At 44.8% G+C, this 25,559-nt stretch overlaps 3 protein-coding genes across 3 annotated transcripts; all 3 read left to right on the plus strand.

The window, feature by feature from the left end:
* Positions 1–7,759: 7,759 nt before the first annotated feature.
* On the plus strand, positions 7,760–8,806 carry LOC127328208 (3-ketoacyl-CoA synthase 10-like). Its single transcript, XM_051354824.2, has 2 exons — positions 7,760–8,552; positions 8,802–8,806. Exons 1-2 carry the CDS (start codon positions 7,775–7,777, stop codon positions 8,804–8,806), a joined length of 783 nt encoding a protein of 260 aa, XP_051210784.2. The 5' UTR covers positions 7,760–7,774.
* Positions 8,807–10,688: 1,882 nt separating this feature from the next.
* On the plus strand, positions 10,689–15,293 carry LOC127331154 (probable N-acetylglucosaminyl-phosphatidylinositol de-N-acetylase). The gene is made up of 9 exons (XM_051357214.2): positions 10,689–10,962; positions 11,238–11,308; positions 12,128–12,192; positions 12,278–12,322; positions 12,397–12,477; positions 13,048–13,115; positions 13,744–13,792; positions 14,256–14,413; positions 14,851–15,293. The coding sequence occupies exons 1-9, from the start codon at positions 10,775–10,777 to the stop codon at positions 14,912–14,914; spliced, it is 789 nt and encodes a 262-aa protein (XP_051213174.1). The 5' UTR covers positions 10,689–10,774; the 3' UTR covers positions 14,915–15,293.
* Positions 15,294–16,682: 1,389 nt separating this feature from the next.
* Positions 16,683–23,069, plus strand: LOC127331155 (GDT1-like protein 2, chloroplastic). The gene is made up of 10 exons (XM_051357215.2): positions 16,683–17,155; positions 17,727–17,883; positions 17,976–18,159; positions 20,066–20,113; positions 21,073–21,169; positions 21,335–21,495; positions 21,966–22,031; positions 22,157–22,207; positions 22,292–22,396; positions 22,627–23,069. Exons 1-10 carry the CDS (start codon positions 16,822–16,824, stop codon positions 22,690–22,692), a joined length of 1,269 nt encoding a protein of 422 aa, XP_051213175.1. The 5' UTR covers positions 16,683–16,821; the 3' UTR covers positions 22,693–23,069.
* Positions 23,070–25,559: the final 2,490 nt, after the last annotated feature.

Genomic DNA, 25,559 nt, shown 5'->3' on the forward strand with positions numbered 1-25,559 from the left:
CTCCACCTTGCATGGCCAGCCAACCCTAAAGGGGATGAGTCCAAGGTGGACTCCCCAAGGGTGGCCGGCCAACCCCCCTCATGGAAGGGGGGAATCCCACCCCAAGTGGGATTCCCACCTTGGGTAGGTTTCCCTACACATGGAAGGTTTTTGGTTCGGGTCTTATTCGAAGACTTGTAGTCCAACACTTGGGGCTTCCACCTATATAATGAGGGGCATAGGAGAGGGGGCTGACCACCACAAGCCCATAGCTTGGCCGCACCCATAGGTGGCCGGCCACCCCCTCTCCCAAAACCTAGCCGCCCCCTCTCTCCTCCTCTTCTCCCGCACGCTTAGCGAAGCTCCGCCGGAGATCTCCACCGCCACCGCCACCACGCCGTCGTGCTGCCGGATTCAAGGAGGAGCTACTACTTCCGCTGCCCGCTGGAACGGGGAGAAGGACGTCGTCTTCATCAACACCGAACGTGTGACCGAGTACGGAGGTGCTGCCCGATCATGGCACCGTGATCAAGATCTTCTACGCGCTTTTGCAAGCGGCAAGTGATCGTCTACCGCAGCAATAAGAGCCTACTCTTATAGGCTTTGGAAATCTTCAAGGGTTAGTCTTGATCATCCCCTCGTTGCTCCCGTCTTCTAGATTGCATCTTGGCTTGGATTGCGTTCTCGCGGTAGGAAATTTTTTGTTTTCTATGCAACGAATCCCTACATGTACTAGACCGGATATCGCACATGCTGTTAGTTTGACCAGCAGATATCAGAGTGATCCAGGAATGGAACACTGGACAGCGGTCAAAAATATCCTGAAGTACTTGAAAAGTACTAAGGATATGTTTCTTTGTTATGGCGGTGACCAAGAGCTCGTTGTAACCAGTTACACCGATGCAAGTTCGAACACTGATCCTGATGACTCTAAGTCTCAGTCTGGGTATGTGTTTATACCGAATGGTGCTGCAGTAAGTTGGATGAGTTCCAAGCAGTGCACAGTGGCGAAGTTTTCAACTGAATTGGAATACATAGCGGCTTCGGAGGCTTCATCGGAAGCAGTATGTATGAAGAGGTTCATTGTTGAGCTTGGTGTGGTTCCTAGTGCATTGGATCCATTAATCATCTATTGTGACAACATGGGGCCATCGCCAATGCACAAGAACCAAGGTCACACAAGAAGCTAAAGCATATCAAGCTGCGTTTTCATTCGATTCGCGAGTACATCGAAGATGGTGAAGTAAAGATTTGCAAAGTACACACAGATCTGAATGTGGCAGATCCGTTGACTAAAGCTCTCCCTAGGGCAAAGCATGACCAACACCAGAATGCCATGGGTGTTAGGTACCTTACAATGTAATCTAGATTATTGACTCTAGTGCAAGTGGGATACTGTTGGAGATATGCCCAAGAGGCAATAATAAAGTGGTTATTATAATATCTTTGTGTTTATGATAAATGTTTGCATACCATGCTATAATTGTATTAACCGAAACATTGATACATGTGTGTTATGTAAACAACAAGGAGTTCCTAGTAAGCCTCTTTTATAACTAGCTTATTGATTAATAGATGATTATAGTTTCGTGATCATGAACATTGGATGTTATTAATAACAAGGTTATGTCATTGGTTGAATGATATAATGGACACACACCCATATGAGCGTAGCATAAGATCAAGTCATTAAGTTCAACTTGCTATAAGCTTTCGATACATAGTTACCTAGTCCTTCGACCATGAGATCATGTAAATAACTTACACCGGAAGGATGCTTTGATTACATCAAACGCCACTGCGTAAATGAGTGGTTATAAAGGTGGGATTAAGTATTTGGAAAGTGTGGGTTGAGGCATATGGATCAATAGTGGGATTTATCCATCCCGATGATGGATAGATATACTCTGGGCCCTCTCAGTGGAATGTTGTCTAATTAGCTTGCAAGCATGTGAATGGTTCATAAGATATGACATACGACGGTACGAGTAAAGAGTACTTGTCGGTAACGAGGTTGAACAAGGTATAGAGATACCGATGATCGAACCTCGTACAAGTAAAGTATCGCGTGACAAAGGGAATCGGTATCGTATGTAAATGGTTCAATCGATCACTAAGTTATCGTTGAATATGTGGGAGTCATTATGGATCTCCAAATCCTGTTATTGGTTATTGCTCGGAGAGGAGTCTCGACCATGTCTGCATAGTTCACGAACCGTAGGGTGACGCGCTTAAGGTTCGATGTCGCATAAGTAGATTCGGAATATGAGATGGAGACCGAAGTTTGTTTGGAGTCTCGGATGAGATCCAGGACATCACGAGGAGGTCCGGAATGGTCCGGAGAATAAGATTCATACAAGGGAAGTTAATTTCTAGGTTTCGGAAAAGTTCGGGATTTTTCCGGTGAAAGACTGGGAAGGTTCTAGAAGGTTCCGGGGGTCCCACCAGTGGGCCCATGACCCTAGGAGTCCTAGCATGGGCCGAGGGGATTCTCCCTAGCCTAATGGGCCAGGGGCACATGCCCCCCAAGGCCCAGCCGGCCAAACCCCTAGGGTTTCCCCGAAACCCTAGGGGGATCAACTTGGGGGGAAGATTTCCCTCTTCCCCCCTTTGGCCACCGGCCCCCAACCCTAGATGGGAAAGGGGGCCACCCCAGCCGACCCAGCCCCCTATATAAAGAGGGGAGGGGGTGGCCGACCACTTCACCCCCTTGATCAAACCCTGGCCGCCCCCTCTCTCCCTCCACCATATTGCTGTTCCGGCTTGGCGAAGCCCTGCAGCTTTTCTCCTCCACCACCACCACGCCGTCGTGCTGCTGGAATTCCGAGGAGATCTACCACACCTCCGCTGACCGCTGGAACGGGGAGAGGACGGGCTTCATCGACACCGTACGCACGACCGAGTATGGAAGTGTTGCCGGATTGCAGCACAGACGATCGACTACATCAACAACGAGAGCTAATCTCGTAGGCTTTGGAATCTTCGAGGGTTAGTCTTGCAATCTTCTCGTTGCTTAGATCTTGGTAGATTAGATCTTGCTTCTTCCTAGATTGGATCTTGGTTTTTGTTCATGTTCACGGTAGAAATTTTTTGTTTTCCATGCTACGAACCCTTCATTAATTACACGTTTCACTCTGTCGAGATGTGATGTGCAGGTGGTCATGATCAGCACGGGGTATGTGCCACCGCCCTTGGTTGGCACTCCAGGGCTGACTACGCTCATGAAAACACAAGTCGGTCCTAGAACCAAATTTGTGGGTTACGATGCCATCTTCAGAACCTTCTCCCTTCTATCTTTATCCAAAGGAAGGTATGGCGGTTCGCTCGAATTTCCCAAATGTCCCTTTGCCCGGTGCTCATGACGCACTACAGACTCTCCATCGTGCTAGCGGCATAGGATCTTACTCAGGGTCAATGGCTTAGTACCGCATTGGAGTGACTCAATACATGGTTTTGCAAGTTCTGCCACTTGTCCCTTCATTTTCAGTATTGATCTTGAAAAACCGCGAGCAGGAGGATGTTGAATCTCAGAATTTGAATGCATATCCACATGTTCAATTGAGTTGTGGAGATTGCCCCTACCTTATTTGTAAAGGTTTTGGTCACCTCCTTTAAGGTCACAGTTAGTGGATGTTGGAGATATGCCCAAGAGGCAATAATAAAGTGGTTATTATATATCTTTGTGTTTATGATAAATGTTTATATACCATGCTATAATTGTATTAACCGAAACATTGATACATGTGTGCTATGTAAACAACAAGGAGTCCCTAGTAAGCCTCTTGTATAACTAGCTTGTTGATTAATATATGATTATAGTTTCGTGATCATGAACATTGGATGTTATTAATAACAAGGTTATGTCATTGGTTGAATGATATAATGGACACACACCCATATGAGCGTAGCATAAGATCAAGTCATTAAGTTCAACTTGCTATAAGCTTTCGATACATAGTTACCTAGTCCTTCGACCATGAGATCATGTAAATCACTTACACCGGAAGGATGCTTTGATTACCTCAAACGCCACTGCGTAAATGAGTGGTTATAAAGGTGGGATTAAGTATTTGGAAAGTGTGGGTTGAGGCATATGGATCAATAGTGGGATTTGTCCATCCCGATGACGGATAGATATACTCTGGGCCCTCTCGGTGGAATGTTGTCTAATTAGCTTGCAAGCATGTGACTGGTTCACAAGATATGACATACCACGATACGAGTAAAGAGTACTTGTCGGTAACGAGGTTGAATAAGGTATAGAGATACCGATGATCAAAGGGAATCAATATCGTATGTAAATGGTTCAATCGATCACTAAGTTATCGTTGAATATGTGGGAGCCATTATGGATCTCCAGATCCTGTTATTGGTTATTGCTCGGATACATAGTTACCTAGTCCTTTCGACCATGAGATCATATAAATCACTTATGCCGGAAGGGTACTTTGATTACATCAAACGCCACTGCGTAAATGTGTGGTTATAAAGGTGGGATTAGGTATCCGGAAAGTATGAGTTGAGGCATATGGATCAACAGTGGGATTTGTCCATCCCGATGACGGATAGATATACTCTGGGCCCTCTCGGTGGAATGTCGTCTAATTAGTTCGCAAACATATGAATGGTTCATAAGAGACCACATACCATGGTACGAGTAAAGAGTACTTGTCAAGAGACGAGGTTGAACAAGGTATAGAGATACCGATGATCAAACCTCGGACAAGTAAAATATCGCGTGAGAAAAGGAATCGGTATCGTATGTAGATGGTTCATTCGATCACTAAGTCATCGTTGAATATGTGGGAGCCATTATGGATCTCCAGATCCCGCTATTGGTTATTGATCGGAGAGAAGTCTCAACCATGTCTGCATAGTTCGCGAACCGTAGGGTGACACACTTATGGTTTGATGTCGTTTGAGTAGATATGGAATATGGAATGGAGTTCGAAGTTTTGTTCGGAGTCTCGGATGGGATCCAGGACATCACGAGGAGTTCCGGAATGGTCCGGAGAATAAGATTCGTATATAGGAAGTCATTTTATAAGTTTGAAAATGATCCGGTGCATTTATGGAAGGTTCTAGAAGGTTCTAGAAAAGTCCGGAAGAAATCACTATGGAAGGCGGAGTCCCGGAGGGACTCCACTAGCATGGCCGGCCAACCCTAAGGGGGAGGAGTCCCAGGTGGACTCCACCTAAGGTGGCCGGCCACCCCACCTCAAGGAAAGGTGGGAGTCCCACCTTGAGTAGGACTCCCTTCTTGAGTAGGTTTCCCACCTATGGCAAGTTTTGTTGTTGGAGTCTTATTCGAAGACTTGGACTACAACTCTTGGGGGCTTCCACCTATATGATGAGGAGCCAAGGGGAGGGGCCGGCCACACCAAAGCCTCCTAGGCCGCAGCCCCCAATGGCCGGCGCCCTAGACCCCCTCTCTCCCCAAACCCTAGCGCCCCTCCTCCACATATCTCTCCCGCAGTGCATAGGCGAAGCCCTGCCGGAGATCTCCACCACCACCGCCACCATGCCGTCGTGTTGCCGGGATTCCGAGGAGGATCCACTACTTCCGCTGCCCGCTGGAACAGGGAGGAGGACGTCGTCTTCATCAACACCTTACGTGTGACCGAGTACGGAGGTGCTACCCGATTGTGGCACCGTCAAGATCTTCTACGCGCTTTTGAAAGCGGCAAGTGATCATCTTCTGCAACAACGAGATCTAATCTCGTAGGCTTTGGAAATCTTCAAGGGTTAGTCTCGTGATCCCCTCGTTGCTACCGTCTTCTAGATTAGATCTTGGCTTGTGTTTTCGTTCTTGCGGTAGGAAATTTTTTGTTTTCTATGCTACGAATCCCATCAGTGGAATCGCCTTTGTGGTCGGAAGGAACTAAGGGAATACATCTGCGGGTCTCCATTGTGGTTATTTCTATCTTTCGGATGAAGCCTGGTGACCGGGTGTATACGTGAGCACGCGGTGAGAGTCTGACACATGTCCGACGGTGTTAGCTTGTTCTGCCGTTACCATGCGATTTCTTTTTTATTCACTTTTCCACCATCCACTCCGCCGCTGCCTATCCTGCTCAAATTAATTACGGAGATATCGATGAAGGGTAAGGGCGTGTTTGTTAGCCCGGGTCACTAGAGAAAGACATTCTCAACCCATACAAGCTGACCTTATACAAGCTCAGGTGAGATTTTACCACTCGTTTGGTAGATCGGGTGTGCTCACACATGCTAAATAGAGATGGTGTTTGGTGAGGCAATCTGAGCTCAACCGAGCTGGTCTGATTTTTTTACACAAAGAACCTCAAACAGAAAAATTGAAAGCAATCAGGTCCCTAAAAGCTAAAACGAAAAGCAATCGGGTCCCTGAGAAATCGCCGCCGGCGAGAGAAGCGGCCGCCGGCGAGATGAGCGGCCGCCGGTGAGAGGCCGTGGCGGGTGCTCGACGGAGGGCGGCGCATGGCCGAGACCGTGGCGGCACGTGGCCGAGGCCGGGGAGGCCGGTCGAGGCCGAGGCTGTGGAGGCCGGTGAGGTGGCGGCGCAGCCGGCGCGTCGGTGAGGTGGCGGCGCAAGCCGTAGTCGGGAAGGCGGCGGCACAGGATGAAGTCGGGGAGGCGGCGGCGTTGTCCCGTGTCTGGCCATGGCGGCGCTGTCCCGTGGCGGCGCTGGCCTGTGCGTGGCCGACGGGAGAGGAGCAAGAAGAAGATGGAATACGGGGGGAAATGGGCCTGCGGGGCTGTGACCCCTAGCTGGCTGCCTCGCACACGCAGCCCGCGGTGGCTTTTTCCGTATGAGCTCAGCTCGGTTGAGTAGAGAAGCTCAATCTGAGCTTCGCTCTCCGGCAGGGCTAAGGCCTCTTTTTCGTATCATGTGGGCAGTGCCCAGTTGACCCGAGCCGGTTTAACAAACAACATCTCTTAGAAAAAAGTGGGATGAGGTGAGAAAATCTGAGCTACCAAACAGGCCCTAAGTTGCTCTCTTCTTATCCCATCGTCTCCACTCTTCCTGACAAGAGAAAGGGGATTTGAGGTTGAAACTGCCGCCGCCCCGCATCTCAAGCGGTCCGCCGGACTTGGAGATGTTAACCTGCTGAACAAGCGGCTTCCCCACCAGCGAGGGAAGAGGGGATTGACGGGCTGCGCGGAGGCCGGCTTCAGGGACGGACGCGGCGATGCCGACCAGAAGACGTGTGTTATTTGGGCCGCCATGGCCGCCCCTTGGTCCAGGAGTGCAGGGAACCAGGGCGGCGTTCCAGAGCGAGCTGGCCGCCATGGCCGCCCCTTGGTCCTGGAGCTGGCCGCCAAGTCCACGCGAAGCCTTCGCGATCCGCGTCCAGCTCCTCCATCATCGCGCCCACCTCCCGGCCTCCCGCGGACTCGCTCGGCGGCGACGTGATGGCGTGAGACACCGTAGCGAGCTCTGGCAGGGAGATCCTTCCGTCGCCGTCCGCGTCGAGCTGGAGACGGAGGCGGCCGCGCCGTCGCGGAAGCCCACGCTCGCCAAGAAGCCCGGGAGGATGGTGCCGGAGGGAGACAGCGATGCATCGTTGGAGAAGAAGGAGAGACGTAGGGCGAGGCCGGCGACGCACCAGAACTGACCCCAGGATCGATCTGTGCATCTTCTTTCGGCCATAAGCACATCGATTAAGGAAAGTTCCTTCCTGGCGCTGGCCGATAGTGACGACCTGGCCGCGGGGTTCATTGAGGCTGTTCCTGGTCAATCAACTATGGAAACCGGCGTAGCCTGAAAATCAGTACTGTACTTTTTTTGGTTCTTTGCTGTTCACCCGTGACCCACATGCTCAGAGTCCACACTACCCGCGTGCCGCCGTCCGCCGTCGGCGCGCTCGTCGTCAACTGCAGCGGCTTCTGCCCGGTGCCGTCGCTCACGGCCATCATCGTCAACCGCTACGGGATGCGGAGCGACGTCAAGACCTTCAACCTCTCCGGCATGGGCTGCAGCGCGGGCTCCGTCGGCGTGGACGTCGCGGCCGGCGTCCTGCGTGCGCACGCCATGTCGTACGCCGTCGTCGTCAGCGCCGAGATCCTCACGGTCGGGTGGTACTTCGGCAAGGACCACGGAAAGCTCCTCCTCAACTGCAACTTCCGCACCGGCTGCTCCGCCGTGCTTGTAACGAACAACATGGCGGCGCCGGTGAAGTACCGGCTCGTCAACATGACGCGCACGAACACGACGGCCAACGACCGGAGCTACCGCGCGGGGTACCGGGAGGAGGACGACGAGGGCATCACCGGCTTCACGCTCGGCCATGGCGTCGGCCGCATGGTCAGCGAGCTGCTGCGCGCGCACCTCGTCAAGCTCAGCCTCTCCATCCTGCCTTGGCGCGAGAAGGCGCGCTACACGCCCGCGTTGCTAGTGTCGATGCGCCGGCGAGGGCAAGACAAGCTCGCCGGCAGCAGTGTCTCCGGCGCGGCGCGGATGCCAGACTTCCGCGCGGCGGCGGACCACTTCTGCCTGCCGTCATCGGGGAAGCCAATGATACTGCGACTGGGAAGGGGGCTCGGACTGGGCGAGAGGGAGATGGAGGCGGCGCTCATGGGCGAGAGGGAAATCAGTACTTTTTTGGTTCTTTGCTGTTCACCCGTGACCCACATGTTCAGAGTCCACACTACACCCTGTCGTGCATGCAGCCTTGCTTGTCGAGAGAACATAAAGAAGCAGGTTCACGCCGTTTGGTGTTCGTGTGTCGAGAACCGGATCTCAAAGCAGATCATGCGGTATCTAGAGGGTGCTCACGTATACACCTAGTCACCAAATCCTACATACTTGTATCATTATTTACTTGCTTGCTTAAAATCCACAGGGTGAATTTTCCTTTGTGTCAAGTCCTAAAGTTGAAAATGAACTAAAAAATGCTAGCACCACCTCTAATCGCTCATACCAATCCTTTCAACTAGTCTTCCTACATCGCCAAGGGAAACTTCCCTATTCTTCGACCTCGCGCGAGCCAAAGTCAACAAGGCAACATGTGGGTGGACGAGCCCGAGCTCTCCGATGCAGCCACTGCCATCAACTGGATCCAAGGTGGCAATTCAACCACCAATCTTGTCTCCCCGACTATCCGAACATGATCGTGTGCGCGCTGCTCGACTGCCTGGTGACTACAAGTGTACATGTATATTGTAGCTAGTTTTAAAAGTAAAAGTATCGAACCACGGGGAGCTATTTGGTTAAGGTCGTTATGCCCCTTGTCACTATCTATTGAAGGATACTTATAAGATGTCCTTGTTTCCAAGTAAGAGTGTTTAAAGAAAATTCTTTCGTGTGTAAATTAATGACTGAAAAGTAAAGTAAATAGAAAGACAATCACGATGTAAATATTAATAACATTTAGAGCTCTGGCCTTTGATTCATAGGGTAGGAAAATCATAGGAATAGGAAAAAATATAGGATTGCAATGTCATGGCTAGTTGAATCTTACGGGAAGATGAAGTATGTTTGACTGTAGCAAAGGAATTTTTTCATGAGGTATGACCTCATGTTTTTTCCCTATAGGATTTACACTATAAGATTCCTATAGGATTTATTCCTATAGGATATTTTCCTATGAATCAAACAACATGTGTAGGAAATTTTTCTATAGGAATTTTAATCCTACATAATTCCTATGAAATTCCTATGAATCAAAGGGGCCCTTAGTAAGGCGAGATGTTCCCGGAGAATGTAGGATCTACCTCTAGCATTGGTATTAATCATGATTAGGATAAATCTATGTCATTCACTCTTTGTTTATAACATGAGTGTAGAGAGTTCGATAAAAAGATGATGACAGAAAACCATATGATATTTCATCCTGAATAACCACTACGATAAGATCGTAAGCAAGCCATTTCGATCCCTCACAATTAAGGGATTCTCCGTGATATTGGTATAAGCTTTGTGAATCTTTCCTTATCCTTGACCATATGAATAGCACGTCGCCACGTTATGTCACTTAGCACCAAACATACTACCACATGTCTAATTGTAATTCCTTCTCTAGGCCTGAAGGAAAATATTACATGATCCCTATCTAGAGAGAAAACTAACACATAATCATAAACTAGAGTTATAAATTATATTTATTTCATATCATAATATTGCTAGGGTTTCTCCATCTCCCCAAGAACAAGCAGGTGAACCACTCACTCATGGACAACAGTGAACAACATCTTCATATACATATGGAATGAATACGAGTATATGGATGAATACAAGTACAAATCCACAATAGCAATTGGAATTAAACAACAAAATGTGAGTAAATGAGATGGAAATGGTGATGGTGATGAAGATGCAGCGGTTAATGATGATGGTGATGATGCCTTGGTTTCCAATGATCCGTGTAGCAGCGAGAATGATGCCCTCTACAAGTTTTCAGGGGTGAGATTTCTGCGAGTTGTGGTGTCTGTGAATGTCAGATGGTAGATATTTCTTCATGTGGTGAAACTATTTGACGAGGCAGTGGTGGTGCTACATGGCGGTTTAAAATACTGAGTATTTGATTTTGTATCATAAATATTTATAGTTTAAAAGATGTTGCCTTCTGACCAAGTTTATAGGCTTTGTTTATTGGAATGGAGGGAGCAGTAAACAGTTAACGACAACGAGTAAAAGTAAAACATTAGTTACTGGAACGCCCGATTACTGAACGTCAATCGAAGCTTTAACTGAAATTCCGCCATGACCGAGGCCCTCTTTGGCTCCTCTTCTCAGCCTCCGGGATAGTGTTCATCGTGTGTGTGTGCGAGTGGCTGCGCATCCAGGGCCGCGGCAGATTCGCCGGCCGGACTCGACATGGCGTGGATCTGGATGGTCCCGGCGGCCGGCGCCGTCCTCCTGTGGGCGGTTTCCCTCGGGCGGATACTCTCCTCCTCCACGCCATACAGCCTGCCACCGAGCCCTCGATTCCCACCCCCTCTCCGCAGCGACAAGAGGACCAGGAACGTCCTCCTGGTGCTCGCACACCCCGACGACGAGTCCATGTATGTCGCACTCGTCTCTCTCATCCTCTACTCTATTTGGTGCACGCAAGGTGCTCGACGAAATTCATGTCTCGTCCCACTCGGGTCGCAAGTTGCGTAGGTCATGTAGTAACTGGAATGGCGACCGAGAAAATTGTGGAAAGGATAATGATCAGTGTGTATAGTTTGATTAGGACAAACACAAGTTGCGCCTCCGGTTCGGCGCCTTGACCTGTTCTACCATGTTTCTTAAGGTTGCTTTCCTCTTATGTGAAATCCTTGTGTTACCAATGCAGGTTTTTCACCCCAACCATACTTTTCCTCAAGTCAAAAGGTCACAGCATTCACATCTTGTGCATGTCCCTGGGTAAGATTGCTACCATGTTGTCATGTATGTCCCTATTCTCTGTGCATATTCCTGTATGTACAGGAGAAATCATCTTGTCCATCCATTCGTCCAGCCAAAATACGGAATACACACCCATGGACTAGTTTCTGTTGAAACATACTTTGAACAGTACTAGCATTAGTGTCGACCATTAGGAAGTACACACCACCCACTTTTGCATCCAAGAGTATGTAGATAGGGAGCCGCGATCCATTCTCTCTATGCTGGAGGACTTGGAGAAGGTTATGTGATCTGCATGACCTGAATAACTTGTCCCCCCTGCCAATTTCGATGTAACTTGCCTCTGATATGCATGTGCAAAAGTCTATATGCATGGTAATGCTTGCTGATTACCAGCCATGGCTGTCAACAAATTAAAAGGAACATATGTCTCAAGTACAAATGAGGCTTTGGGAATGTAATATTCTGATGTACTTGTCTTTATTTGTGTGTAGATCACAGCTAAAAACATGTGTTTATGAAAATTGTACATACATACTACACGTCTATATGTGCTTGCATGTTTTTGAGATTTGGAAATGAAGTTTTTGATATTTGTAAGAAACACAGGGAGCTATTTCTACTTTTCAATGTTCTGGTACCAAATAGTTATTTTTCTCCTGGCTTACTCAAACGGCACGCAATATATCCTGAACGTTTTACCACCAGAAATCAGTTACTTGTAATGAAAATACCGATGTAATGCATACTAGAGCACCAATGCTCTCTTCTTTCGGCTTATACACATGTGCGGACTGCAGAGTTAATCTTTCTCAGTGGTTACTGCTGTTTCTATAGGTAATGCTGATGGTCTTGGAAATATTCGTAAAGAAGAACTATACAAAGCCTGTGCAGCTCTTAAGGTACTCAAGTCCTACACTGCTCCATAGTGTACCCCTTTGAGAGCACGTTTTTCTTCAGCTCTTGACAGGACTTTCATAATTGCAGATTCCAGATGAGCAAGTTGAAGTCTTGGACCATCAAAAGCTACAGGTCACTCATTTTTCATAGTTCAGATACTATTCCAAACACAAGTGACAGTTGAGCATACCCAATGTATATTGTAGGATGGATTTCAAGAAAAGTGGGATCACAGACTATTAGCAGAACTTACCATGGAGCAGATCCGTCTATGGGATATTGACACGGTAATGAGTTCATCTCAGTCCTCGCATGAATTCAGAGTCATAATATTATGATTTCCTTGATTGTTGCACCATATTTGAAATTATCAAACTTGGAGGAACAAATATGCAAATGTGTTGATCACCTATTACATGTAATATGAGAAAGTTTGACTATTTACCATGGCAACAATATTACTTTTATATACTTCCCGATCAATGAGTGTTATACTTGTTCAAAGGAACATCTATTACATGTAATATGAGCAAGTTTGACTATTTACCATGACAGCAATATTACTTTTATATACTTCCCGATCAATGAGTGTTATACTTGTTCAAAGGAACTTTTGACAACCTCTTGCTAATCCTGCTTGTTCCTGAGCAAAGCCATGTTATCTTATACACTATACTAGTCATCACACATCCCCGAATCTCAACACAATTTCTATGCGAACAGTTACTAGTATATCATATATTGTGCAATTCAAATACGTTTATCTCCTTCCTATGGACCTATAAAGTGTGATTATTTGCATTTAATTTTACTTCCATTGTCCCTACTTACTACTGCAATATTTCATGATGTTTTAGATTGTGACCTTTGATTCATGTGGAGTATCAGGTCATCCGAATCACTGCGACGTTCATCATGGTATAAGGTCAGTCAACTTGTTGAACACCTTATGATTAGCACCATATGTCCATATCATAAATATGTTTTTAAACTTCATTCTGGCATTGTGAACTTCGTCAGGAGAAGCTGTTTCAGCATCACATCCTTATCAATTCCCTGTGTTGCAAAAGCTTTATTTTTTCTTGTGTGTAATGGTAACCTAATTCCTAGTCATACTAATATAAGGAGGCTAACCCCGTTTCCCATTGCCACACACCTCTGCATACTAAAGGGCTACTGCACGACTCCATCCCCTACATGCATATATGAGTTGATTTAAAGAAGGTTGCAATAGAATAATCAGACTAATTCTTGTGGTGCCAACTTGCCGCAAATTTGGCGTATACCATATTAGCATTTTTATACACTTTTAGTTTTCACACAATGCTGTTACAATGTGGATGTCCATACTGGTGACATCAGAATACCAGGTTCTGATCTCTTTTTGGTTGCGGTGAGCTGCGCTCATTCTGTCGCTAACTAGTTTCTCTATTTTTTGTTTTAATTATGGTTTTTACATGTTTGGATTACATTCAGATGCCTATTATATTTATGTGGTATATTTTTAGTCTATTGTTCTAGAGTCTAAACAGCATAATTTTTCTTGTGAACAGCAAGCTTCTTCATGAGAACCAGCAAGGAAGCATTGAAGCATGGGAACTTGTAAGGGTTTTTCTCGAGAGCCTTGATCATCATCCCTTTCATTCTACAGTCTGAAAGAGCATATGAATATTTTGTTGATTTTCTGTATGGTATGCTTAAAATATTCATCTCACCATTTCCATAATCAAACTAGTTCTCTGAAAGATGTATTGACACGCTGTCCATCTCCTTTTATTCTTTTATCAATGTTGTTGGCACTTAAGCTAGTTATAAACTGAATGACATCTGACATGGGGAACAATAAATTAGTTGTGTTCTTATGCGCAGTTTTGAACAATAGCAGTCAGTTTGATATCTGAAAATGTAGTCCGTCTTTGTACTGCACAAATTACTATGGCCTCCATCCTTTGTTTTTCTGAGCAGTACGGATGTGCCCATGTACCATAGTCCATAGATTTCTTTCTTGGAGAAAACTAGCATCTAAAAGTTAAGACAATTGATTCTGGTTTCTTTGGAAATGTAGGTAAGCCTGAACATGTTCCGCAAGTACAGTGGTCCAGTTGACATCTGGCTATCTTCTTTGATTTCTTCAAGCTCAAAACAACCAATATGTTGTTTAGTTAACTGCAGCCCATCCCGAACCTTTGAGGCAATGGCTGCACACAGAAGTCAGTGGGTTTGGTAAGTATAATTAGTCTTCTCTACATTGACACATAACCTCTGTTGTCTTGGTTTAGAAATTCCGACCTCAGCAGAATCATAAGGTCAATTCATAACCTTTATCAAGTGAAATAAGATTTTAAACATAGCATAACTATGTGTAATACTCTCTTTGAAGAAATGATGACATTGCCAAACATATAGTAATTTGTTTGACTAGATTTTTTTTGGTTAGACTTGTTCCATTTTTAGGAAAAATTGTTTGACTGGTAGACAGGTTGTTGGCAGCTTGACATAAGCCTGTACTAACTGCAATATTCAATTTCTCAACTTCAAATTATGCCACGCCCAACAATTAATGAAGCTCCGGTTATCTATCTCAGAATTCTCAATGCCGTTGGTTTTGTAGGCCGTGCATTATATTTACGAAAGTCAACATATTCCTTTTGTTCTTGTAGGTTCAGGCGATTGTTCGTTAGGTTCTCAAGTTACACATACATGAACATGCTCCGGAAAATTTAGCATTTGATGGATGCCATGTCAAAGCAACAAGAGTCTCGGTATCAAGAAGCTTCTTCAGAAGTAGTACAAGACAACGGTGTTGGCGTGCTTCCACTGGATTAGATGAAATCAAGGGTACAGATATGTTTATGGGCACGGTTTGATGGCTGCGAGATACTGAAACTATTGATCCCCCTGCAGAGATGCAGGCAATGACAGTCCCTCTTGTAAGAAACTCCAGTGTTAGCTATTTGAAGAAACTTCAGTGTTACTGCTGGTGGCAATGGCGGTTGAATGGCTGTTGTTTTTACTGTTTACTGCGGTGTAAATTTGTGATTGGTGCAAAATGAAAATCATTAAAGGCAAGTACAATGCAAGATGCTTATAGAGCAGCCACTAACACAGGCGCTTAAATCGGCAGTTGTTTCATGCAGCAAGCGCCAAAAGCCTGGCAGCCTTTTTATGTACTGAATCAGCAAGCTCTCTTATTTATGTGTCGCTACCAGAGTAACCACCGGGAACTAGCCAAAACGGCTGGGATTTAATTTCTAGCGAGCATGTATAAGAGCCGCAGTGTGGCTGCTCTTAGGGAGGTGTTTACAAAAATAAACCAGTTTTTTACTTAAACACCGGTATTTATCTAAGCATCGGTATTTAATGCTTCGTTTATTTTTTAAGCACCTTGCATTGTACATGGCCTAGTGATAAATTCACAATTACATCCAAAACAAATGTACACTTTGTCAAAACTCAAAAAAAAAAGGATATACTTTTTTTTCTCCAAAATGGGTACCCTTTGCCTCTACAATTGATGCATATAGCTCTTTATTGCAAAGTCACAGTAAAATGTTACAATTATTACAATTCAACGAACACAAAGAGACTCAGCATGGATAAGCCACCTTAAGATAACTAAAAAGAAATGGCGCCAGATCATCATGAAGTTAGGCGCCTCTCACCGGCTATAGAAATCTCGTGCTAACATTGCTAATGGTTGCTCCCATTATCCATATTCTGGTTGTCTTCCGACGGCTACAGAAAGGATCACATATGGATCCAATGCGTAACAAAGGGATAACCTTTAGAAATTATGGAAACTTTTTTTTGTTAAAGATAAAATCATTAGGAACTGTCCACGTGGCTCATAATAAAGCATACACATCAACTAGAATGTGGTCTTTATCCTTTTTTGATACATTTAATCAATTTTAAACGGATTTGTAACACTAGATGGAGTAGGTATATTAAAAGTCATGTAAATAAACCTCCATATATTTTTTGTAAAAGGGCATAAAAAAAGATGTTGTATTATCTCCCTGTGATAAAAAAAACAACACTTAGTGCACTCATGCAAATTCCGTTTGATGAGATTATCTTTAGTTAAAATCATTTCCTTATGAAAGAACCACATAAAAATTTGATTTTAAATGGGACCTTAATCTTTTAGATATATTTCTTAAGATAAATATACATGGTTGAACTTGCGGAAATACTTTTGTACCCCCACCTGGGTGTAGGTGTTTCCGTCCCCGTCCATTTATTCATCTAGATTTGTGTCCATCATGGTAGTTGAGAACTTGAGCTGGAAGTATTCTGCCACCAGGTGTTAATTTGGGCCTTCTCATTCTTAGAAAAAGTTAAATACTAGATGCAGTGTTACATGATGTTTGCAGGGTGTCTGATAAAAAAATGGCCTATTGCTCTAATTCCCAAAAAGCAAAACTGCCGGATTTTTACAGGATGTTTGCCAGCTAAGCTAGAGTCACATGAGCAGTAGGGAAATCCGGCAAGAAACACAGCTGCCCCGTCAGCTCTCTGAAGATAGCAGTTACTGAAGCTTCCAGATCCGTCAGCTCGCCTGGCCCGCCGGAGCTTCCAGTTCAGCTCAGCTCAGCTCAGCTCAGCTCTGGTGTACTTTCCACCGTCGGATGCCCACGCGCGCAACCCTATCTCAAAAACCGCCAGGAGTCCCCGTCCCCATGGCATCCCGAGCGTGCGGCCATTCCGGCCTCCCGGCGGCTCGCCGGCACGCGGGTCGCCACGCCCTCCTGCTCCCGGCGGCGTCGGCGGCTCCCCCTTGCGTCTCGCAGCCCGCTTCCCGTCGGAGAAGCCACGCTCACCTAGCCTGCGCCGCTGCCGGCCTTCATTCCACGGAAGCACGCCGCGGGCTGGAGTTCTCCTCCACTAGCAGCGCTGACCGTCCTCCTGCCCTCTGCTGGACTAGCTCCGGTGCTCCCCGGGTCGTCTCCTCTTCTTACCTTGGTAAGCAGCCCTTAGCCTGCTATGGATTGCGTGACCTTTCTCTGCTGCCAGTAACCAAATCCAAATCTGATCCATACATTGAGGTTCGATTCTGCTGCGCAAGATTCGGGTTGACTCTGTTGCATTGCCCGTCTCATCGTCGAAATGACTAGTGGTTCTTGGTGACGGGTTGTGCCTTTGACATGCTTGATGAAATGACCGAACACACTCAATCGCATTGTCCTCACTGTGCTTGATGGAGCGCTCTAGAAGAAATAGCATAGCATGAAAGCGCAGTTGCAATTGCAGGAAACCCAAGGAAGCGCTCAACATGATCTAAAGTTTGTGGTCTCTCATGATCTCTCCACATTGCGCATCTATGTATAGCGTGTGCACTCAGTTATCCGTATGCAGGTCAACTTCTACATGGCATGCATTTCCATTTTGTATTTATGCCAAAGGGGACTTGCATATGTCTAGAATCTTCTTTATTGCAATCTGCTAGAATCATGCCTTTTTGTTATTTAGGTTATTATTCAATCTTGGCGAGGCATGCTATCTTTTTTTTAATCACATGGTTTCATTATAACAGCAAGATGTAGGTCGTTGTCATGGTTGAAGCCGATAAGGCATGATGTCAGAGTGCAAACATCCAATGTGAACCTTGGAGCTGGGAGCTATGATGGAGATCAAACAGGTAGCCATGGAGAACAGTTGGATAGCTCTGGTACCAAAAGTACAAATGAACCGTGAGTTCTCGTCCTTCACTGTTTTCCATCCAAGTTTTGTCCTGGCCTCTCACAAATGGCATTGAGCTTATATTGTGGACAATGCATGGCAGAGCAAAACCACTCGCGGGATATCGTTACATTCAAGCTATTGCTGTGGTGCTACTTCTGTGCGCACTGGCATCTGCTTTCATTGTTTTCTTTAAAGGACAGCCATCTGCAGTTGTAGCAGCGCTAGCAAAGTCAGGTTTCACGGCAGCATTTACACTGATTTTCGTATCGGAGATTGGGGATAAGGTATATAACCCATTCCCGTAGGCCTCTTTCTCTTCTTGCTATCCCTCTAGGTATATTTGATCTTGTCTCGTACCCTCCTCTAGAAAGGTTTTTATTTATTTATTCTCATTTCCTTCATAGTGGCCTGCTTCAAGTCTAGGGTTCACATACACTCTTTGTTGTCAGTCCTTTTTTTAAGGTTTAATACTCATGCTCTGTCACTAAAGACCCCTCTGTGGAGTCTTTTCTCGCGAGTAGAAGCTTGATATAATGAACCCTTGGTGAGTAATGTATAGCATTAAACATAGCAGCATGCAGCTTGATCTACAGTTTTGACTGTGAGTTCTGCTCTTAAGAGTTTTCTGTAAGATTCGAGTTTTATTACATTGATAACATACCGTATTTAGTTTAGACCTTAGATCACCATCAATTGTAGCAATATATATATACTCGTGCTCTGTCACTAAAATTCAGAGTCACCCCTCTGTGGAGTCTTTCTTCTCATGAGTAGAAGCTTGATATAATGAACACTTAGTGTGTAATGTATAGCATGTAACATAGCAGCATGCAGCTTGATCTACAGTTCTGATTGTGAGTATGCTCTTACGAATTTAGGAATTTGATTGTCAGTTCTGTAAGATTTGAGCTTTATTACATTGATAGCATACTGTGTTTAGTTTAGACCTTAGATCGCCATCAATTGTAGCTACATATTGTCCCATTAATCAGCGAACATGGACGATGCTGGGTGGCCGGCGATGCTCTCTGAGGTGGATGTGTGCAGTCCCGCAGTCCCGCAGCGACCCACCCCATGGTGGCACCTGCGCCGCTTGCGGCTCAGTAGTGCCCCTCTTAGGCAGCCTGTCCCTTTGTGGGCATGGCTGCCCCCGACCTGGCGCGCTGGACGTGCTGCCGGTGGGTTGCGCTGCCAAAGCTAGCGCTTTGAGAGAAAAGGGTCAGCACAGGAGGTCTTGGCGAAGGATGATAGTGCATGCAGTGGTGAGGAACCATGCTCTGGGCGAAAGCCCTGCCTTTCGGGGCCGGTGACGGCGACGCCTGAGGGCGCCGTTTTCCTCTTGTGGCGTCACCGAGGAGTTTCGGCACCTCCCTTGCCTAGGGTCTCATGTTTCGGGTGAAAACCTCAGATTTGGCTAGCCAAATCGGGCGACGACGGCGTCTTGGACGTCGTACCCTCCTTGGAGGCGTCGTCTTGGGAACTTGAGTTCGGGCCGTACGTCTTCCTCGTGGATCTTAGCGCTGACCACATGGGAGGTGTCTTGCGATGCAGGTAGCGCGCTAGCCTCTCGAGTAGTATCGCGGTGGCTTGCGCGATGAGGATCTTCCTCGATCAGCGCGAGCATGCCTCTGGATGAGCAGTGGTGGGCTGGCCTCTGTGTTTGTTGGCGGGCTCTTGAAGGCGCACGCTTGCACGTCTGTCAAGGTTGCCGGGAGCTAGCCGCTGCGCCGACGGCGTTCCTCGGATTTGGGTCGAGGCCGGAGCAGCAATTGCTCCCAGCTGAGCCGTGGTGGGCTCGCGGGATTCAGGTGGTACGCGTCTTGGCTGCAGCTGGCAGGTTCTTGGTAATTTCGACGATGCGCGAGCACTGCGACTTTCATCGGCAAGGGTTCTGTCTTGCGGAGGAGCTCACTCTGTAGTGTCCCGGAGGAGCACTCGACGGATTTCGGCCTTTTTGTCGTAGTCTAGTTTGAGTGTCGGGTGTGTACTGTGGGTGTTCGGCCTTTTCTTAGGCTTGTAATGTAAACTTCCTTTCTATCAATGAATCGAAACGCAAACCTTTTGCGTTTTCGCGAAAAAAAAAAAAAATCAGCGAACATCCTATGCTTTGTGTTGGTGCTTATTTGATATGTTTAATATAGTCAAGTAAACCAAGAAATTTGACCTGATTGACCCTTCTTGTCTTTGCAGACATTTTTCATTGCTGCACTACTCGCTATGCAGTATCAGAAAGCATTGGTATGTGGTGGACCCTGACATTTTAGATCTGTCTCACCTTATTGCCTAGTTATTCCATTGTCCCTCTAATCTAGTTTTTCCTTCCCTGTGAGTCTCATCTTGATTGATAGAATAGTATATATAATGGTTTATGCCGTTTTGTGTATATGAAAGACTAGCATGCCCTTGTAACGGAATTCTGTCGAGGGGTCTTATGATCACTGGTCATTGCTCCTACATTTGTGTAAAAAGTTGGGCAGAGAACAACCCCTTGTAAACATAAGACATACCCTTGATCTATCCAAGAGCAGGAAGACTGTTAGTTTAGAGTTCAAGACATCAATGAAAGTGAGTTCGTTGCTAACTATGTGCTAAAAGGCAACGAGATAAAACACATATCAAACTACGTTTAGTTTATGGGGTCTTGACATGCCTTTGATGGTGCATAAATTATTGTGGTCTTCCTTACATGCACTTGAATCGCAGCATAGCACACAACCTGCCACTAGACTTTAGCACCATCCTGTAACATTTTACTTGTGCCAGAAGCCCTGAACCTAGCTACTGATGGTGGCAGGCCACCAGCCTGAGGTGAGTTTGTAGAAGCAGTGGTTACCTTGGAATGGCAATAGATGCATCTGGCCGTGCTGAAGGATGCATTCAATATGAAATTTGGCAAGACACATTTGTATCTTAGTATGGCATTTTCGATTAAGTGATACCTATTTTAGCGATTTCACATGGCATAATTGTCTCAACTGGCATATCTATGGGAATTATTATTTTATGCTGCCATTTTTATAGATTTAGTCTTGAGGTGTCATTTCCAGCATCATGGTTACTTGAATGTCATTCATATGTTTGTCTCCTGATGATGATATCATTGCTTTTAATTTTATCATTTGTAGCGAAATATTTAACTTCCTAGCTAACTATTTTAATGGTGAATTAGTGATTAATTATGTGCATTTTATGAGCAGGTTTTACTTGGGTCAATGGCTGCTCTTTCCCTGATGACTATTGTGAGCGTTGTGATTGGACGGATCTTTCAGTCTGTACCAGCACAGTTTCAAACAAGTTAGTAACGCTACATACCTTGCTAGCTAAATCAGTTGGTTGTGTTTTAAAGAAAATTTCAACACTTCCTCTGTTACTGATGCAAAATGGTTTGTAATATAGATGTGTTATGCTTTGCACTCAGGTATACTAACAGACATACACACAAACATGTTTTTTCTGCAGCTTTGCCAATAGGAGAATATGCAGCAGTTGCGCTCCTTGCGTTTTTTGGTTTCAAATCAATTAAAGATGCATGGGCACTTCCAGATAATACAAATGGGAATCTTGAAGAAAACTCTGAATCTGGCGAACTAGCTGAAGCTGAGGAGCTTGTTAAGGAAAAGGTTGTGCTTTCCAGATATTTTGATTCTGTCGTGCTTTCCTGTATAAAGGCTCACCGTCCAGTATCCAACTTCGACCATTACTTTTCATGTGAACAAGCTAGTAAAATATTGTATAAGTTCTAGTATTGTGGAATATTGTTTCATAATAAATCTGATGTTACTGTTTTCACTTGCCCAATCTTGATATTTTGTTATGCATTGCAAGCCAAAACTAAAGAGGTTTGACTTTGACTACACGTTTTCTAATACATCACCTATCTCCAAACGGATGTAGCATAAATCTTTTGCTTTACTTTAAGTTCCTGAAAATCTGCAGCAGCTATGCAGTGGCCAAGCAAAGATTTGCTGCTCTAGCATGTGATGCTTTTGTGAATTTATTTATTCAACTGTGTTCCAGACAAACTTGAAGTGATGAAATTTCCCTGCCTTCCTGCCATCTTTTGTTTACTGAAAGGTTGTTTGCTTTGTAGGTTTCACAGAAACTCACCAGTCCTCTGGCGATTATCTGGAAATCCTTTAGTCTTGTTTTCTTTGCGGTAAGTTGTTTCTCATCTTCAGAAACATTATCTGTCTAATACTTACAGCTGCATAAGCTCGGATGTTAAATCTTGTCAATTCATGAACAATGGTTTATCGATTGCCGAACTTTCCGTACATGTAGGAGTGGGGTGATCGTTCTATGCTGGCTACAATTGCATTAGGTGCCGCACAGGTCTGTTCAGCACATAGATACATCGCTTGCTTGATGAGTTGGTCCAGCTCTGTGTAAGCATAAACCAGGCTCTTATTTTTGCAGTCTCCTTTGGGCGTTGCTAGCGGGGCCATAGCTGGACACTTGATTGCAACTTTGTTTGCGATTATTGGAGGAGCATTCCTAGCCAACTACCTGTCCGAGAAACTGGTAAGATAGCTAAAATACTTATGGTCGATTTTTTATACTTTCGCTTGTCGTCAGTTTCAGATACTTCGTGAGTACAGGCATAAATTGTAATGCAGCTGCGAATAGTGTATTGCTAGTTCTGGTTGCTTCTTGTTTAGATTAATCATGAACACTTCGGCTCATTTTTGTGCATCATTTTGAGAGCTTGGCTTTAGTTCATATGGCTTACGATAAAATGCATATCTCACCAGGTTGGTCTGCTGGGAGGAGTACTATTTTTGCTGTTTGCCGCCGCCACGCTTTTTGGTGTATTCTGATCTGTCTGAAGAATCTGCTGCCCGCAGTAGTTTTTCACATTGCCAATGTGGTAACAAATTCTGAAGTTTGAGGGGCATTCCACTCTGAAGTTTTAGTTGCGAAAATTCTATGTATGTAATTGTAATTAGGTATTCCTGGACTTTTCAGAAGATTTTGATGTGTATAATTGTTGCTGTATCTTGAATGTCATGTTAAGTATGTCTTGTAGGATATCTGGATTCCTTTTGTGTGTGAAAACTAAACGCTGTCATCGTATCTTCGAGAGCCCATGTAGCTAAGGCATGTACCTATCCCATAAACAAAGGCCTGATACCTCATTGTAAATTTGTAATTGCATCTCTGATATCAATAAAGTGAAAGACCGGGGCTGTCTGCATATTCTTGTTCCGATTGATACTTTGATAGGAGAGTCAGACTTTTTTTTAGTGAATATATAAGACTGTTCAGCATTTTTGCGCTCATGGAGTTTACACGCTCGTTCCAGAAGAGATGCCTAGGTTTCGGTCTTCATTCTTCAGAAATATGTAAAGGGCTCATGTTGATGGAAGCAACACCTGAATCTCATACCGTTCTTCAAAAATGTTTGCCAGATGTTTTGTGGGATCAGAGAGATCAATTTTATTTCGGAAGGGCCAATCTCTCTCCCTGCTTTGTCCAGAGTTCTTTTTTACTTTGTCTAAGGACAGTACACGCCTTTGCAGCAAGTAAAGCTGAAGATCTATCATAGCTCGTCAACTTACCTTTATCTTTGTGCTGTTGCTGCTTTAAAAAAATGTGCAAGTTCAGAAGCTCTTAAACAAAGAACCACACGCTGATTCAGGGACCTTATATCCACTTACTAGAGCCACTTTTTAGGTGCTCAAAATCCTCACGGAGTTTATCATTTGCAACTACAAGCACATTATTGTTTTAATGTCAAGCTCCTTCGCCACTTCAAAAACTCTATCACAGGATTCTTTTACTTTAGGCAATTCTAGAGCAAAAGACTCCTCAGTAGATTTCTTGGTGGTTTGTTTTTCTTCAAGATCTTGACTTAGAGTTGCAATTTCATTAGAATAATTAGGCTCATGATCTGGCATTTTCTCGATAATTTTCTTGCTCTCAATAGCAATAGTCAAAATTTCAAGGAAGTTAGAGCAAACAATTTATCTTTACGAAGAGCATGAAATTACAACTCACCCTTCTTTTTTAAGGAGACAACATCATCCTCCTCTTCTTAATAATCTTCATCTTCATCACCACGAGAAAGATAATCTTCCAAGGTAGGAGATATCGTAGAAGTCCTAGCCATAAGGCATATATGGGAACCGAGAGATGATGGACATAATGAGCTACTTCAAGCCTCGACTTGACACATAGTATCTTTCGTTTCCTCTACATTGTTAGTTAGACAAATACTAGAGGAAATAGAAGTACTTTTATCATAGAAATAAGGAATAACAAACATGTCATCATGAGATGTAGATAAACAATTTGCAAATGATATGCAAAGACTATCAACACAACAATGTATAGCATTTACGGTGCTAGAAGTGTTTAAATCCAAAGATGAAGTATTGCAATGAGATAGATGAAGGATCATCAATAATAAATTCATAATCAACATTGCAATGTTCATCACCACTCACCTTAGCACTTCCTTGTGTCTTGCCACACGTTGGTGAAGTGGATGAAAGTTCATCACGACCGAAAGTGGAGGGAATACAACCATCCTCAGTAGCATTGGACACATCATATACTTCTTGAAGTTTTGTCCATAACTCATGAGAGCTCCGAAAAGGCATGATTGCAAAAGTATCTACATTGCTCAAAGCATTAGCAAGCACATTAGAAGCTTGAGCATTGAGATATAAAATTTTCTCATCCTATAAAGATAGATTTTGGGAATCTATTGGAGGAGAAAAACCTATATCTACAATTTGTTCCTTATTTGGGTCCATGGCCCAAAAATGATTAGGAACGCAAATTTTCCAAACATCATAATTTGTGTTATCGAATATAAAAGTGTACCCGCAAAAAAAGAATATAAAAGTGTCATTGTGCACTAATGTCCTAGCCTAGATCTTCACTCTCAAGATGGTGAATCCTAAAATGATAGACCCGGTTCTGATACCAATTAGAAGGACAGGGGTGTTGCCTAGAGGGGTGAATAGGCGGTTTAACAATTTACGATATGAGCTTAACAAATGAGGACTAAAACCAACGCTTAACTAGGAACACCTATTTTCACCAACAACTTACTGTAAGCAAGACATGCAACTATGTGATATAAATATATATAACTTCAAGCATAAAATCTATCACAAAGTAAAGCGCATAAATAAAGAGCTTGAGTATATAAATAACCGAGGCACACGGAGACGACGGTGTATCCCGAAGTTCACACTCTTGCGAGTGCTACTCTCCGTTGGAGAGGTGTGGAGGCACAATGCTCCCAAACGCCATGATGGCTCATTGTATTCTCCTAGAGCCTTTCCACCAAAAGGGAAGTCCTAGACCCTTTGCTCAAATACTTATCTCTCAAATTCCACCAAAGTACAAATGCTTATTGGGAAATAAGAGAGGAAGAACAAATAAATCCCCCAAAAAACTCCAAGATCTAGATCCACTATATTCTCCTCACTAATAAAGGATATTAATTGGTGGGAATGTAGATCTAGATCTCCTCTCACTTTTTCCTCAATAAGGAGGAATGGGCTCACCGCTGGAACCAACCTGTTGCCGCTGGAATGTTATGGTATATGCATGATTTTTGAGTCGCCGAGTCAAGTCAAGTCGCCGAGGCCGAGACTCGTGACTTCGTGACTTGACTCGGTGACTAGGCCTTGTATAGTCGCCCCAAGTCGCCTAGCATGTACTAGCAGTT

The sequence above is a fragment of the Lolium perenne genome, chromosome 2 (assembly GCF_019359855.2).
Source record: "Lolium perenne isolate Kyuss_39 chromosome 2, Kyuss_2.0, whole genome shotgun sequence".
NCBI classification, from domain to species: domain Eukaryota; kingdom Viridiplantae; phylum Streptophyta; class Magnoliopsida; order Poales; family Poaceae; genus Lolium; species Lolium perenne.